General features: G+C 38.0%; 2 protein-coding genes across 6 annotated transcripts; one reads left to right on the forward strand and one right to left on the reverse strand.

Moving 5' to 3' along the window:
• Window positions 1-1,282: 1,282 nt before the first annotated feature.
• Window positions 1,283-4,273, reverse strand: LOC140545998 (CD59 glycoprotein-like). 5 transcript variants are annotated; one of them, XM_072669110.1, is made up of 5 exons: window positions 4,211-4,245; window positions 3,665-3,721; window positions 3,190-3,242; window positions 2,341-2,463; window positions 1,283-1,545 (listed from the first exon to the last, which is right to left on the reverse strand). In XM_072669110.1, the coding sequence occupies exons 3-5, from the start codon at window positions 3,236-3,238 to the stop codon at window positions 1,439-1,441; spliced, it is 279 nt and encodes a 92-aa protein (XP_072525211.1). In that variant the 5' UTR covers window positions 3,239-3,242; window positions 3,665-3,721; window positions 4,211-4,245; the 3' UTR covers window positions 1,283-1,438. The 5 variants fall into 5 exon arrangements, with proteins under 5 accessions (XP_072525211.1, XP_072525210.1, XP_072525209.1 ...); XM_072669109.1 differs by having other exon boundaries at window positions 3,190-3,251; window positions 4,211-4,242; XM_072669108.1 differs by lacking the exon at window positions 3,665-3,721 and having other exon boundaries at window positions 3,190-3,245; window positions 4,211-4,273.
• A 4,906-nt stretch (window positions 4,274-9,179) lies between these two features.
• crygn1 (crystallin, gamma N1) lies at window positions 9,180-12,581 on the forward strand. Its single transcript, XM_072669130.1, has 4 exons — window positions 9,180-9,200; window positions 10,676-10,924; window positions 11,097-11,242; window positions 12,446-12,581. The coding sequence occupies exons 1-4, from the start codon at window positions 9,180-9,182 to the stop codon at window positions 12,579-12,581; spliced, it is 552 nt and encodes a 183-aa protein (XP_072525231.1).
• Window positions 12,582-16,660: the final 4,079 nt, after the last annotated feature.

Here is a 16,660-nt window from a genome sequence, read left to right on the forward strand (position 1 = left end):
CTAAAGTATTTTCTTTACATTTAAAAATGTTTTATTATCAAACAATCATCAGATATGTTTTTGTTTATAGTTTCATTTCATATAGCAATATGAAAAAATGCGTTTCATCCAGGCCAATGAACTGTCTAGTAGCAGTGAGGCAAAGTGACTGGACTAGACTAGAGTGATCAGACGTCCCTGTTTTCCAGCAACAGTTTTTGTTAGCCTGTCTCCTGCTGGAGCTGTCCCTGGAAATGTGCCCATTTTTATTGTCCTCCAGTTTTTAATTCCCCAACAGAAAGCAGACCAGTAGGTGTCTCACATCGGTTATAAATATCAGCAGATGGGGCTGGCAGCTGATATCTACCAATGACAATTTCCTTATTTTATTATGATAGTGATTCTCAACTGTACTCTACAATGTTCATTTTAAACGTTTAAATAGTGAATCCAGATTTGTTGGTTTCAAACCTCTGAACTAAAATTTGGTAGACAACCTGCAGCTCACAGAAGGCTACATCAGTAGGGGTTGCTAACTCATGAACCAAAACAACACAACCTCAGTTCTCCACAAATGTAGAGTATGGAGTCAAAGTAACAAATACTTCCAGACCACACTGTAGGTTTTTTTGAACCTCTGAACATTAATCGCCAATATTAACTAGTGTTTTAACTGGCACCAGACATTATTACCCCTTTTCATACACTGCTAAAATACATTTGATAAATACATTGTGAAAATATTTTTTTCCATATGGGTGTTTAGGATATGAAATGAAAACTGCATGTCATCACAATGATATCTGGGCATGTTCTGTTGCTGATGTCGATCCCTTGCACCTTTAAGGACTCATCTATCAAACTTTGTACTAGCCAATAAATGAGGTCAAATCCCAGTGGCTGCAATGCAGTTTAATTATTTGCAAAAGATCTAAGCCAAAAGGTCTGACAGGGCCAAATTGTGATGACTAGACAACTGGGTCAGAACATCCCCAGAACATCAGGTGGGTTTTCCCAGTAGGAAGTGGTCAGTACCTACTAAAAGTGCTCAAAGAAAGGACAACCAGTGACCTAAAAACAGGGTCATGGGCACGCAAGGCTCATTGTTGCGAGTGGGGAGCGAAGACTTGCCCGTCTGCTACAATCCCACAGAAGAGCTGCTGAGGAGTTCATGCCTCCTCACAAGGAGAGCCTACACAATTTTAGGCTGGTGGTTTTAATCTCATTAAGTCTCATCTTTATTGTACTGTGTATGCACATGTGCATGTAGGTATATGAGGTTTAAAGAATGACAGACTGCATATTGTTTCATGCGTTTATTTTCTGCACATCTGTTACAGTCCTGGTTCGACTCCTGTTACAGTCCATAAACACTTAAACACAGATACACACATTTCCATCTACTCATGCTGAAACATCAAAGCCATCGATGGAGGCCAGCAGTGGATGGCGGCAATAATCAGAAAGTGTTACAGAGGTCTCCCTGGCAGCATGTCATCCTGATGTAGGCATTCCTCTGTATCAATTCACAGCCCGACATGGCCATGCACTTCTGATAGTGTCCATCTGTTCGAGAAAAGAGACAAGCCCTTTCGTAAGAAAGGCACTGTTCTCCGTTCTGCTGGCAATAGTCTTATGATGGAGATAATAAACGAGCTAGTTCAGATTCTTCTAAAATTGGTAATCGTGGATAAATCAAGGCAAAAACCTTGATAAGTCAATGTAAAACAATGTAAAAATATTTTGTAGAATTTCTACTGGTCCACTCTTCATTAACATCTGACAGAATGTAAAGAACAACTGCCAGATTCACATTAAGTCAAAAGGTAAGACAAGAATAGAGGTTATACAAGGTTTTTGCTTGACAATGTTGTAAAACTCCATACACTCATGTAAATATGGCTACACAAAACCCAAAAACAGAGGTGGAAACCGGGCCAAACCCCCAAAATGGCTGACTCATTATATTTACATCCCCAAGTTTACATAAACTTAGCCCACTGGAGAAAGCTTGTCATCGCTGGCAGCCAGGGAGGCAAACAGGGATCTGTGCTAGCCTAAAAGCTAATGTTAGTCTTTTACCATCTCTTTTCTCCAACATCTGCTCTCTCAAAAACAAACTGGACCACCTCAGCTGAACCCAACTGGAGCTAAACTCACTTTAGAAGAGAAAGTAAACCAGGGGAAGCGAGTGGGGGCAAGTCTAAGAGCTAAGCTGCTACAGTCTCTTCAGTAAATCGGTAGTTCAGTAAATAGGCTTCCTTACTAATTCAAACATCAACTAATGTAGATTATGAGCCGCTTAGTGCACTGCATTAAAAATGGTTGAGTGTGTGTCTGTGTGTGTGTGTTCAAGCTCACAAGGGGAAGAAAGAAATTTTGCCGCAGCGCAGGCGTCTTTTCCTTCCGGGCAGGTTACCGTGGTGACCTTACAGGCCTCGCCCGCTCTCGCAGGCACACAGTGGTAGCAGTCCAGAGCCAGACCTTGAATAAAAGTACATGTAAAGGCTCATATGGAGCTCAGGATCATGTGCCAATAAATAGCAGTAAACAGGTATGTAACAGTCACCCATGCATGTTTGTTGTTTTTGACTTAATATAATAAAGACATAACCATAACCATAATTGGCCGATTGTTTTGCATGACAGCGACAATATGCTGTTTATAATTTGTTCTGTTTTACAACCAAATTTAATTTAACCTTTTTTTTTTGGCCACTGTATAATTCCATGGGTGACATTTCATAGCTTTGATATACTTGGTTATTCTTAAATGTGTAACCTAAGAAGTATCCTTTATTAGTAAATAAACCTTTGACGTGGCCACCCCATTCTGCTTCAGTATTATGATTATTAATATTACTATTATTATCATTATTATTATTATTATTATTATTATTATACAGACAGAAAAATCATAAATGAATCTTGATCTTTCTGTTTGGTTAAATCAAAGAAAATAAAATGGTATTGATTGAAAACAACTGCAGCAATAACAGAGATCAGTTTATGTAAGAAGAAAATAGAAATATCTGATAAATGAAATTGCTATGACTGAACACTCAAATATATTAGTATATCAAGCCATTGTACACCATGGCTGTTAGTACATTTGAGGTTTGAAAGGTGAATGACCATCCGGACAATATCTAATGAGTATGTTTGCCTAATAAGAGCGTTTCTTTCCTGGTAAAATGTTAGCACACTCACCACTGGACACCATTAGCCCCAGAACAAGAGCAAAAACCAGCACCTTCATTCTTCTGCTAAAACTAGAAACATAAAAATATCAGATGCTTTGGGGCGTCTTATTGATTTCTTAAATGTCTGGATTTCTTGGAATAACTTAACATTGAGTCAGAATTTCATGATGAATGGACCAATACAAATTCATCTCCTGTAAAGTGTCTTAAGAAAGCAAATCTTTTCACATATGTTTTTTCTTAATGCCAAACTTAAGATATAAATATTGGGATAAATGGTTAAATGTTGTTTTTCAAAGAATTATAACATAATTTAATTATTTGTTATTTGTAAATGTATTTTTTCATAATTTGTTTTCTTAACTTTTATTTATATAAACAAAAAAGTTGATTGTACCATTTATCATGGAACACTGACACTAAAGATTCACAATTTGTCAAAAAGTCAAAAATGGAGATATGTTCTTAAATATTTTCTTAACCTTTTGATAGTCTCACACTTTAGGGGTCAATCAGGGGCCAGATTCACGAAATGTTTTCTTAAAAAAAATTAAGAAAAATATTAAGATAAATATCTGCAATTCTTTACTCTGTGTTTTTTTTTGTTTGTTTGTTTTTTGCACAGAGTGCATTATAAATATTAATATTAATCATGGCATGTTGGATCATTGACTACTGGAGAAATCATTGACTACTTTTTTTCAACATCGTGCATCTCTCCTTGGAATAAAATCCTTTTACATTGAAATCCATAAAATAAAATAAAAACATTTTTGTGCAACAGCGATGATATGAAAAGTAAAAAATTAAAAGCGAAGGTATGATCCAGGTGTGACAGATTGAGATTAGAACACTGGATAGATGTTTTATCATTCATTTTGTGAAGCCTTTACAACACTTTTTAAAAATGTTCTGCAGTTTAGTTTACAAACATTCTTACAGTTCTTCACACTGGAGTCTAAGGTGATAAGAAAGCTGTTAACTACAAACGTTAATGAATTCAGAAAGAAAAGCTGTACTGAACGTACCTTTTCTGCTGCAGCGTTTCTCAACACCCAGTCCTCCGTCTTTGCCCTTTATATAGAGTCTGATGCAGAATGAAGGTTTCCTCTTTCTTTCTGCCTCTCTTTCTCTCTATGTGTACACAGCCCCTCCTCACACACACCCTGTCTATATCTCTGTATACATCTGTTGCAGCAACTGAACATTAAACATGTTGCTTAACTTTATGGCTCCATTTCTGTCTGTATGTGTGTGTGTGTGTGTGTGTGTGTGTGTGTGTGTGTGTGTGTGTGTGTGTGTGTGTGTTTGTGTTAATGTATGTGTGCTTTTAGCTGTGAGCAGTGAGTATTTATTTACTCAGAGAAACTCTTCTAGTATTAGAACAGATACAAACAGAAGAAATGTAACCCATATGGAAGCTTAGTATTATTTGCAGTTATTATCCAACTCCAGGTTTGGCTGATGAGTGCAATTCAGCTACTCCAAGTGTTGGTGTCCAGGAGATATGTGGACCTGAGAACCTGTGTGGGAAAAACTGCACTGAATTGATTTACATTCATAGCATTTCCCTGAGGCTCTTATCCAGAGGGGCTCACATATGAATCATGTATATGAATTAGTTAGGTGGGCTGCAGGGAAGGCAGTGTGGTTATCCACTACGCTAACCAACATGTGCACTAAGTGGAGTTACGTCATAACTTATTTTTGCAAGGTGGCCCATGTCCCAAACTCCTCCCACTTAGCACCATATAAACCCTCAGTCTCACTCCATCACCGCACCAATAACTCATCTCTCTAGTGGAGGGGCTTCAGCTTCACACATTCACCTAGAATCAGCATCAAAAGCCCTATGAATTAATGTCCCTGGCTTAGCGGCCCAATGCACTACTATATATATATATATATATATATATATATATATATATATATATATATATATATATATATGAAATTTAAAGAATAACTGCATATTGTCTCATGCTTTTATTTTCTTAAACACAGATACATACATTTCCATCTATTCATGCTAAAACATCAAAGCCATCAATGGAAACCAGTTGTGGATGGCGGCAATAATCAGAAAGTGTTACAGAGGTCTTCTTGGCAGCATGTCATCCTGACATGGGCATTCATCTTCATGAATTCACAGCCCAACTTGGGCATGCACTTCTGATAGTTTCCATCTGTGTTAGAGAAAAGAGACAAGCCCTCCAATTCGTAAGAAAGGTGGTGTTCTCCATTCTACTGACAATAGTCTTATAATGGAGATGTATAAACAGGCTAGTTCAGATTCTTCTGAAGCTGGGAATCATTGCTAAATCTCCAAAATGATCTTTCAGATAAGTCAATGTAAGTCAATGTAAAAATATTTTGTAGAATTTCTACTGGTCCACTCATTTACATCTGACACAATGTGAAGAACAACTGCCAGATTCACATTAAGTCAAAAGGTAAGACAAGAATAGAGGTTATACAAGGTTTTTGCTTGACAATGTTGTAGTACTCCATACACTGATGTAAATATGGCTACACAAATCAGCTGAATTCTGTAGTAAATGTGCCCTAGTATGTTTCTTTGCATAGCTGAATAATGAGAGTTCGGATCATAAAACTGACATACTGTGAATCTCAATCACTGTCTAAAGTCTAAAAGCTAAGCTGCTACAGTCTCTTCAGTAAATCAGTAGTTTAAAATGATTGAGTGTGTGTCTGTGTGTGTGTGTGTTCAAGCTCACATGGGGGAGAAAGTAATTTTATCAAAGCGCAGGCTTTTTTTTTTTCCGGGCAGGTTACCGTGGTGACCTTACAGGTGTCGCCCGCTCTCGCAGGCACACAGTGGTAGCAGTCCAGAGCCAGACCTTGAATAAAAGTACATATAAAGGCTCATATGGAGCTCAGGATCATGCGCATACAGTATTATGCAAAGGTTTAGGCACCTCTGTTCTGAGTGAAAGCTGACTATGTAGGTTTTTGTACACCATGGCTGTGAGCAAGACACTATAGAGTATGTTTGAGGTTTGAAAGGTGAATGACCATCCGGACAATATCTAATGAGTTTGTTTGCCTAATAGGAGCGTTTCTTTCCTGGTAAAATGTTCACTCACCACTGGACACCATTAGCCCCAGAACAATAGCAAAAAACAGCACCTTCATTCTTCTGCTAAAATGAGAAACAGAAAATTATCAGTTGCTTTGTGGCACAATGGGGCCACATTTATTGACTTCTTAAATGTCAGGATTTCTTGGAATAACTTAACATTGAGTTAAGTTGCATTGAATCTGGCCCCTGATTGACCCCCTGAAGTGTGAGACTATCACATGGTTAAGAAAATATTTAAAAACATCTCTATTTTTGAGTTTCATGATGAATGGACCAATAAAAATTCTTCTCCTGTAAAGTTGACATTCTGGTGGCCAGATTCATAGAATTGTCTTAAGTTGTTAAATGTTATTTTTCCAAGAATTATAATAATGTAATTGAATAAATTTTCAATTATAACTTTTTTCCATATATTTTATATATATTACACAATTTGTTTTCCTGACTTTTATTTATATATACAATGTGTGCAATTTTTACTCCAATTTTGTTTGTTTACTAACGTTCTTACACTCTGTGTCTTGTCTGCACTGTCTGCACTGTGTTGTACTGTCTGTATGCACTTGTTCTGTGTTGCACTTGTGCTCTGTCTGCACTGTGTTGTGTTGCACCATTGTCCTGGAGGAATGTTGATTCGTTTGACTGTATAATCTGTATATAGCTGAAATGACAATAAAGCCTCTTGGCTTGACTACAGGAAAGCTGTGAACTGCAAACTTTAATGAATTCAGAAAGAAAAGCTATACTAAACTTACCTTTCCTGCAGTCCTCTGTCTTTGCCCTTTATATAGAGTCTGATGCACAATGAAGGTTTCCTCTTTCTTTCTGCCTCTCTTTCTTTCTATGTGAACACAACCCCTCCTCACACACATGTGCCTATATCTTTCATCTGTTGCAGCAACTGAATATTTAAAGTGTTGCTTAATGGCATAGCTCCATTTTTCTGTGTGTGTTTGTGTGTGTGTGTGTGTGTGTTAATGTATGTGTGCTTTTGGCTGTGAGCAGTAAGTATTTATTTACTCAGAGAAACTCTGAGTATCTAGTATTAGAACAGATACAAACAGAAGAAATGTAACCCATATGGAAGCTCAGTATTATTTGCAGTTATTATCCAACTCCAGGTTTGGCTGATGAGTGCAATTCAACTACTCCAAGTGTTGGTGTCCAGGAGATATGTGGACCTGAGAACCTGTGTGAGAAAAACTGCACTGAATTGATTTACATTCATAGCATTTGCCTGAGGCTCTTATCCAGAGGGGCTCACATACGAATCATGTATATGAATTAGTTAGGCTTGAGAATGGTGGGCTGCAGGGAAGGCAGTGTGGTTATCCACTACGCTAACCAACATGTGCACTAAGTGTACATGTTATAAACCCAAATATAAACCCTCAGTCTCACTCCATCACTGCACCAAACAAATAAGCTCTCTAGTGGAGGGGCTTCAGCTTCAAACACTTACCTAGAATCAATATTAAAAACCCTATGAGTTTCTCTCCCTTTTTCAGTCATTAAAGGCGAGGGACATACTAGTAAACAGACATTTTTATCCACCTTAGAATTAGAATTAGAGGCACCCATTGTGTGAAAAAGGCTTCATCAAAAGGCTACGTTTTGGGCTCAGATTGACCCTGCAGTCTAATGCACTACTACTATGAGAGTGTACTACTCAGAGAGTGTAAATAATCATTGGTAGCAGTTTGAAAAGAGGTGGCAGCTGGCTTTGCATGTATGTGAAGTTCTTTTCCTTCCAGTGTCGGGAGCATTGCTAGTGCTCAGGGGAGATAGGAATGGGTGAGTTCATTGGGAGAAACAGGGAAAAGCTGGGTGCTGGGTTAAAGGAGATGAAATCCATGGCCATTTCATCACGGTGTATAAAATGAATTATTTGCTATGTCCTTCACATGGTATCAAACCAGCAACCTTCTGGTCCCAAGTAGTATTTCTAACCTTGATTATACGTACACAGTACAACAATATTCTACTTTTAGAGACCACAATAGAACCCACAACCCTGTAAGCAGTAACCCAGCATTCTAACCATTGAGCTCAATGTGTTATTTGCATGAATATGTATGCACATGTGTGCATGTGCATGTGCATGCAGGAGTATGTGTATGCATTTAGCTGAGTGTGTGTGAAAATGCCTGTGTGTGTAAATGTGTATGAATATGTGCGCGCTCGTGAGCTAGTGTGAGTGTGCTTGCACATATTTACAGCAGTGTGTGCATGCATGTACATATGTGGGGTGTGTATAATCTCCACAATGTCTAAAGTTGTGAATTTCAGTGGTCTTTATAGAGCAGGCCACTGAATGCTGTGAGGCAGGACTGCTGATGTTGCAGATGAAGGTACAGGCAGAGTAAACAGTGAGTAACCTGTGGGTACAGTATTTTATTTGCAGTAATGCAGCGCACTTATTGAGTGGTCCTGCTGTACCGTCCACTTTATCTGCCTGGTGCTGATTGGCTGCATCATGAAACCTTTAATTGCTTCAGTTCTGTAGTGTGTTGACTTCTCGCAAACTCCTGGCTGCCCTGTTTTGACCATCTGTTTGTAGCTGGCCAAACAAACCCAAACAGGTGGTTGACTCAGTGTCCAGCGCGGTTCATCCCACGGCCCTGAACGGCAGCCAAAAGCGGAATGCATTCGGCACATTGTCTAACCCCCTACAGCCAAATTCCGAAATCAGCAGAGAGCAATGTAAGGGAAATTGTCCATGAGGCGAAAACCACTAAGCCCTCTATTATAGTGCCATTGTAGTGCCAGCCTTGCGATAACCCACCATGGCCTATAGGCCATATATATCAGACTGTCCAAATTTTCCCTCCGGTTGCTTTCTCTGTCTCTCTCCCCCTCTCTCTGTCTAGAGGATAGTTTGGACTGCATCTACAATGTCTCAGTATTCAGGGAAGGTGAGTGTTGAATTCAGTTTGGGGGAAAAAAAAAACTCACACTTTACAAAGCTGCAGTGGAGCGTATGTGCACAGAGCCAGCATTTACAGAGGCGAAGCATGTAGTGATTCAGCACGTCTGCTCTGTACACTGTGGATTCACAGAATTACTATTTCTGACTATAGGCCTACTATTATGACGTATCTACTATAACTTATAATTATTATGGCTTAACATTGAACATACTTGTACTTGTATCTTATTGTTATGACCTAATTTTATGATTTACTACTATCTCATTAGTGTGACCTTACTCTCTCATTTTAACAACCTACAATCTCATGATTATGATCTTCTTGTTGTCTCATTATTATGACCTTACTGTATCATTATGACCTTCTTACTATCTCATTATTATGATCATATTGTTTTGACTCTTATTATCACCTTCTTACTATCTCAATGACATGAACTTCTTACTATATAATTATTATGATTAGTATTGTTTTGACCTTCTTACTATCTCAATGACATGATGTCATGAATGTCTTACTGTTTCATTATTATCACCTTCTTTACTATCTCAGTATCATGTCCTTCTCATTATCTCTTTATTTTGACCTTCATATCATTACAAGAACCTTCTTACTTTATCATTATTATGACTTTCTGTCTCATTATTTTAATCTTCTTACAATAATATTATGATCTTATTATCTCAGTATTATTACCTTCTTACCTCTCGTTATTTTCAACTTTTTATCAACCTCTCATCATCACCTTCTTATGATCTCAATGTTATGACCTTCTTATTACATCATTAGTATGACTTCTTTACTATCTCATTGTCATGGCCTTCTTATTATCTCATTAATAAGACCCTTCTACTATCTCATTATGATGCTTCAACTCTTCTCATTATTAACATTTTACTATATTGCTATTATTGGCTTACTTGTGTAAGTGGGTTATTTGTGCACCTTGCACAATGTACAGTCTTGCAGATGCTGGATGCCATGTAACAGCTAGTTGCAAGCACAATTCCTGCTTAGCAGTTACATTATCCTAAGACTTTTTGTTCTGTTCATGAAAAACATGTATGCATGTAGTTGTCAACATGTTTAGCATGCAAATATAAATAAAGCAACTTTAAATGGGAACATCAATCTGAAAGCAAATGTATGATTAAAACGTGTGGTTATTAAACATGCGTACCAGTGTGCATGCTTGTGAGCATGAGTGCATGCATTTGTATAAAGTTGTGAAATGTTCTCCAACTAAATAGTCATTGCATTTAGTATTACAGTGCTGTCATTTCTGCAGAAAGCAGAACTCTGACCACACACAGAGGAAACAGCTCAAAAACAGGTGTCAACCACTGTGATGATCATTGGCTCTCATGGCAATCTGTTTCTGTCTCATTAAACATGTCTCATTGTTATGCCTGAGTTATTGAAAAACTCTTTAATCTGATGATCTACCGTATTTCCCCCAGATAGTGTTCTATGAAGGAAAATGTTTCACGGGCAGGAAGCTGGAAGTGTTTGGAGAATGTGATAACTTCCAGGACCGCGGCTTGCTGAACAGGGTCAACTCCATCCGCGTGGAGAGCGGAGCCTGGGTCTGCTTTGACCACCCAGACTTTAAGGGTCAGCAGTACATGCTGGAGAGAGGAGAGTACCCAGAGTTTCAGCGCTGGAATGCCCACAATGATCACATGGGCTCATGCAAGCCAATCAAAATGGTGAGAGGCGCAAAACTTCACACTGTTCATATTGTGACAATATGGATCCAATAACCCAATCATATAGAAGGCAAATCTTCTTCTTAATCTGGATTTCAAAACACAGATGAATGCCTATTTACATTCTCTCTCTCTTTCTCTCTCTCTATCTCTCCCTCTCTCTCTTTCTCAGCATGGAGAACAGTACAGAATACAGATGTATGATGGTCCAGAATTTACTGGTCAGTGTGTGGAGCTGTGTGAGGATTGTCCCTTCCTCCAAAGTGCAGGCCTCACCAAGACCTGCATCAACTCCCTTAAGGTTTATGGAGATGGAGCGTAAGTGCCAGGATTCTTATAAGGTCCACAACTTCTGTCCCACAGGTGCTGTCCCAAATGGAGCTGTGTTCACTGCCACCCACACTTTCAAAGATTAAAGGTTTAAAGGAATAGTTTAGCTAAAAGTTTAATGAACATAATTGATCACAGGTCCCAAATGGAGTCGATCAGCCATGACATTTGTGGTATTTGAAGTTTGCATCTTTAGGTTAGAATAGGAGATGCTAGGCTAACATTGCTAACAAAAACTATAGTTAGACTGTCACCAAACCCATCTCAATGAATGCATGCCCAAAAACCTCTCTCAACTAATTCTAGATCCCTTACCTTACCTTATTTCAGTCAAAAAAACTGCTTAAATTAGGTATATCCATCGCTCATTACTACTAATGTACACTTTATGGACAAAAGTATTGGGACACCTGTTATTTCATTGAGTTCTGCTTGTTCTGTGCTGCTTTCTACTGCCCAGGGAAGGCTTTCTGCTATATTTTGGAGCACTGTTGTGAGGATGTTTAATTGCATTCAGCGATAAGAGTGTAAGGTCAAGATTTTGGATGATCACCACGCTACCACAGACACCCTGGTCACCTTGATCATGTTTATCTGCTCCAAAGAGTCCAATTGTATTGGTAATACTTCTCTACAGGGACTAGATAAGCTGTGGGCATTTGCACATCTATGTTAGAAATGGGTGCTTAGAGTGTCCACAAATATTTGGACATAGAATGTATTTTTTTACTTGTTTGCATGTCTTTTCCGTGTGTATTTCAAGCAAATACATTAAGATTATGACCTGCAGTTATTACGCAGAGATTGGTGTCAGTGCAAGTCCAGTGTTTGTTAGCAGTGTTAGCCTAGCATTTCGTGTTCAGCTATTAATTGAGATGTTTTGGCTCATCGTCTTCATCCGGGGTATGTGATAAATCCTGTTTATTTGATTTTCTGTCTATCTATTTTTTAAAAGTTCAGTTTTTCTGATTGGAGCAGTTTTGGTGGTCTACCAGGTCTTGCATGGTTGTTAAGAGTTCCATTTTCTTTGTATTATTTATCATGTTTGGAACTTCTTTACCTTATTTTTTACTGTTATAATCTGCTCCCAAGTATCTGCTGGAAAATGAAATTTTAATTTAATGTAAGTATCTAACGTGAGTAACTTATAGAATACTGTGTACTGAAAGTTAACTTGCTGTTTGCCTTTAGCTGGGTGCTGTACGAGGAGCCCAACTACCGTGGGCGCATGTACATTGTGGAAAGAGGAAGCTACTGCAGCCACATGGAGTGGCAGGCTGAAAACCCCAACATCCAGTCCATCCGCAGAGTGGCCAACTACTTCTAAACCTCTGAAACATGACCAGTCAGTCAGTCTGGCAAATTTACTGTAGCTAAGTCTGAACAACAGATCTAGCCAACAACAGCTACACTGTGGAAGCGAATGCTGGAGCATGAATATGCTTAAAATACCTTTTTATCTCTATGCAATAAAGTTGTAACATAATGAAAGTAGCTAAGGACTACATTGTCAAAACTGTGTGTTTTCTTTCATACTTTTGCTGAGGAACGAATTTTAATAAAAGAGAGCAGAAAGAACAGCAGTGGCGCAGGAATGCCATTTTAGATGGGCATGCCAAGTACAGAAGTGGGCCAAAATCCCAGAATTCCAAAATTCATTCCAATGGGCTTCAAAAGGGTAGTTTTGAAGACATTTGTTAAGTGCAATTCAAGCGCTGGGAAAGGAAAAATACTGCAGACATGGCTTGTCAACTAGACTGTGTTGCAACTATATAACACTGTTGATGCTGCTTAAATTGGAATATCAAACTGTAATTATCATGGAATAGTTGAGAATAATGGAAATGGAAATAATGAGAGTTCGGTACATGAAAGCAACAAACCATCAACCGCAAACACGCTTTTATCCTTTTTCAAAAGAAAATCCAGCTTAACCAAAACAGAGCTGGAAAATGGCCCAATTCCAAAACCCTAAGACTGTTGCATAACATTCTTGACCCTCAAACTTTACACACAGCCAAGTAGTAAAAGCCCTAGCAAACAGAGATCCGAACACTGTTACAAGCCAACACCACCTCTCTTCTCCATCATCTGCTCTCTTAAAAACAAACTGGACTGGAGCTAAACACACATCAGCAGTAAAGGTACCATATTCTTTTTTACTACTAAGACGTAAGAAGGCCAAACCAAGGCATATGAATGGTGGCAAGGCTAAGAGCTAACTGGCTACAATCTCTTCAGCTTGCTAATCGCACATCACACTTAGAGGACACAACAAGAGGACAGCAACACTATCCAGTAAAACTGGAGTTTCATTCTGAGTTAAAAATAATAGGGTTGTAAGTAGGGTGTGTTCAGTAACCCTCATCTGAGCATTTATCACCCCAACCAAAGTCCCCATACTTACTACTTATACATCACAAAACAACATAAAATACTGAATAAATGCATTCTTTGGTTCCATGTTCATACACATTTAACCCTTACATTAACATAAGAGAACCCCCCAACTTTTATCGCTTGTCAAAATATACGCAGAAGGTTATTTTGACTGGTCAAACATGAACATTTAAATATGTCTTATATTCAGTGAGTTGTGTTTCAGCTCATTTATTTTCTTTTTTAGATTTAGAAGTTCCTATACAATTCCAAAAGTCGCCTTTGGCCTAGTTACCTTGTATTCTTTACTCACATCCTAAGAAATAGCATTTGTCAGAGCTAGTTCCTCTTTAAATCACCATCTTTTTCACCTTTTGACACTCGTGGCTGATATGCTTCACTAATGTTGACAGACATCTCTTGTAAGACAATGGCATTGAGCAAGAGTTAGCAGTGATAAGCTTCAGCACTGTTGAACACAATCTGGCCATTGCTTGGTCTTAGGTCGTGGTCTGTGGTCTTGGGTTACTTTACAGTGCCGCAACTTTATCATTTCGCCCATGCTTTCATACTGACATTTGTCAGAGCACTTCTGCACCATTTGCACCAACTCTGAACAAACACTGAAACATTGGCAATTAGCGTGTTTTATGCAACACTTAATGAGACTTTTCACAAGCAGAGGCTTAATGTACAGGGGTGTGTTAGTACCCCTGACACCACTCTAATATATCCAGTGTGTGTTCAGGCGGTCCTCCAAAAGCAGCTATGTGGCAGTGGATGAGCACTAGTTCTTCACTAAAGTGAGGCCCTTGGTTCAGCCATCTTTGCCCACAAATGGGTTCTTTTGTAGGAACTGCTCCGTGGCTGGACATGCTTTACAGAATGTGTAGTTAGTTATTTTATATGTTGTGGAATGTCACACTGTTAGGAGAGATCTCTGATTTAGATTCATAATGATATCACCAGTCTGTAGTTGGCATAATGCTTATATAAGAAATTTGGGGGGAACTGAACAGGGTATTAGAAACCCGCTGCTGTCCCTTTGTTCTGTGTAAAAGGTCCATTCTACACCAGAATATTTGTGAAATATTGGGAGGTACTTGCAATGGACCTGCAATGGAATCAATGGAAAGCAAATTCTCCATGGGGCAAATTGTCCCCCTTTTTTCCTGCGATATTACAACACTTTAATGCATTGTTAAAAATGCAACCCTAGAGCTTTTATACACACTTTTCAGTTCATGACACTTCATTTACTAAGTGTTACTCATTAGTCCGACTCATTCCACCATTTCCCTCTTTAATTATCTGAACTAAGCTCAAAGATAAAGACACAGTTCCCGTGTTCATTCCTTGGTGAGAAAACAGGGAGAGGCTTTGTGTTAGTCAGGATAAGAGAGGGAATATGCTAGATTTGTCTGTGACAGCTGAGCATGCAGGGGTCCTGGGGGCAGAATGGCCTCTCCTCTGAAGTTTTGTCAGCGAGGGGCTAAGGGACAAAGCCATGACCTTCGGGGTCAGTCCATGCTGAGTCTTCTCTCAGCCTTTGTGGTGCTAATAGTGAGGCTACTCATGGTCAAGAGGGAGAGTGGGAAGGAGAGAAGAAGAAAAGGAACAGTCCGCATGCAGTGCTACACCGCTGATTCATGCAAAGTGTTACGGAAAAGTACAAAAATGGAATCCTACAGAATCTGGAAGAGATCTTTATTTAGTTATTTAGGGTATTTAGTGAGATAATAATACTAGACTATATGTATACATTTAAAATGAGTTTGCAATTATATGCATTTTCTTTGTACTTTTGAAAATTAAGTAATTAAGTTGGATTATTTTGAGCTGGTTATTTATTTCAGAGAATTCAGAGGTGTCTTATACTGGGAAATTTTACAATTATATTTGACAAAAAAAGTACTATAGTATAGTATAATATATAGTATTATAAAAGATTACAAAATAATGTTTTTTGCAGTAAGTTAATATTTGTGTATTTGAAAAAGCAGATTAGCAATGCAAAGCCTATTATTTCCAACATATTATTTTTTTCTTTATTATTTTTAAAATGTTAATTTATTTAAACAGTAACCATGTTTTATTGCATTTTAATGAAGCAGTTTGGGAATGCTGTTGTTTTGGTTATTGGTCAGGGAGAATTCCTGTGTTTTATTATATTTTAATGAAGCAGTTTGGGAATGCTGTTGTTTTGGTTATTGATCAGGGAGAATTCCTGTGTTTTATTATATTTTAATGACGCAGTTTGGGAATGCTGTTGTTTTGGTTATTGATCAGGGAGAATTCCTGTGTTTTATTGCATTTTAATGAAGCAGTTTGGGAATGGTGTTGTTTTGGTTATTGATCTGGGAGAATTCCTGTGTTTTATTGTATTTTAATGAAGCAGTTTGGGAATGTTGTTGTTTTGGTTATTGATCAGGGAGAATTCCTGTGTTTTATTATATTTTAATGAAGCAGTTTGGGAATGTTGTTGTTTTGGTTATTGATCTGGGAGAATTCCTGTGTTTTATTATATTTTAATGAAGCAGTTTGGGAATGTTGTTGTTTTGGTTATTGATCAGGGAGAATTCCTGTGTTTTATTCTATTTTAATGAAGCAGTTTGGGAATGTTGTTGTTTTGGTTATTGATCAGGGAGAATTCCTGTGTTTTATTCTATTTTAATTAAACAGTTTGGGAATGTTGTTGGTTTGGTTATTGATCAGGGAGAATTCCTGTGTTTTATTATATTTTAATGACGCAGTTTGGGAATGCTGTTGTTTTGGTTATTGATCAGGGAGAATTCCTGTGTTTTATTGCATTTTAATGAAGCAGTTTGGGAATGGTGTTGTTTTGGTTATTGATCTGGGAGAATTCCTGTGTTTTATTGTATTTTAATGAAGCAGTTTGGGAATGTTGTTGTTTTGGTTATTGATCAGGGAGAATTCCTGTGTTTTATTGTATTTTAATGAAGCAGTTTGGGAATGTTGTTGTTTTGGTTATTGATCTGGGAGAATTCCTGTGTTTTATTCTATTTT

The sequence above is a fragment of the Salminus brasiliensis genome, chromosome 23 (assembly GCF_030463535.1).
Source record: "Salminus brasiliensis chromosome 23, fSalBra1.hap2, whole genome shotgun sequence".
Classification (NCBI taxonomy): domain Eukaryota; kingdom Metazoa; phylum Chordata; class Actinopteri; order Characiformes; family Bryconidae; genus Salminus; species Salminus brasiliensis.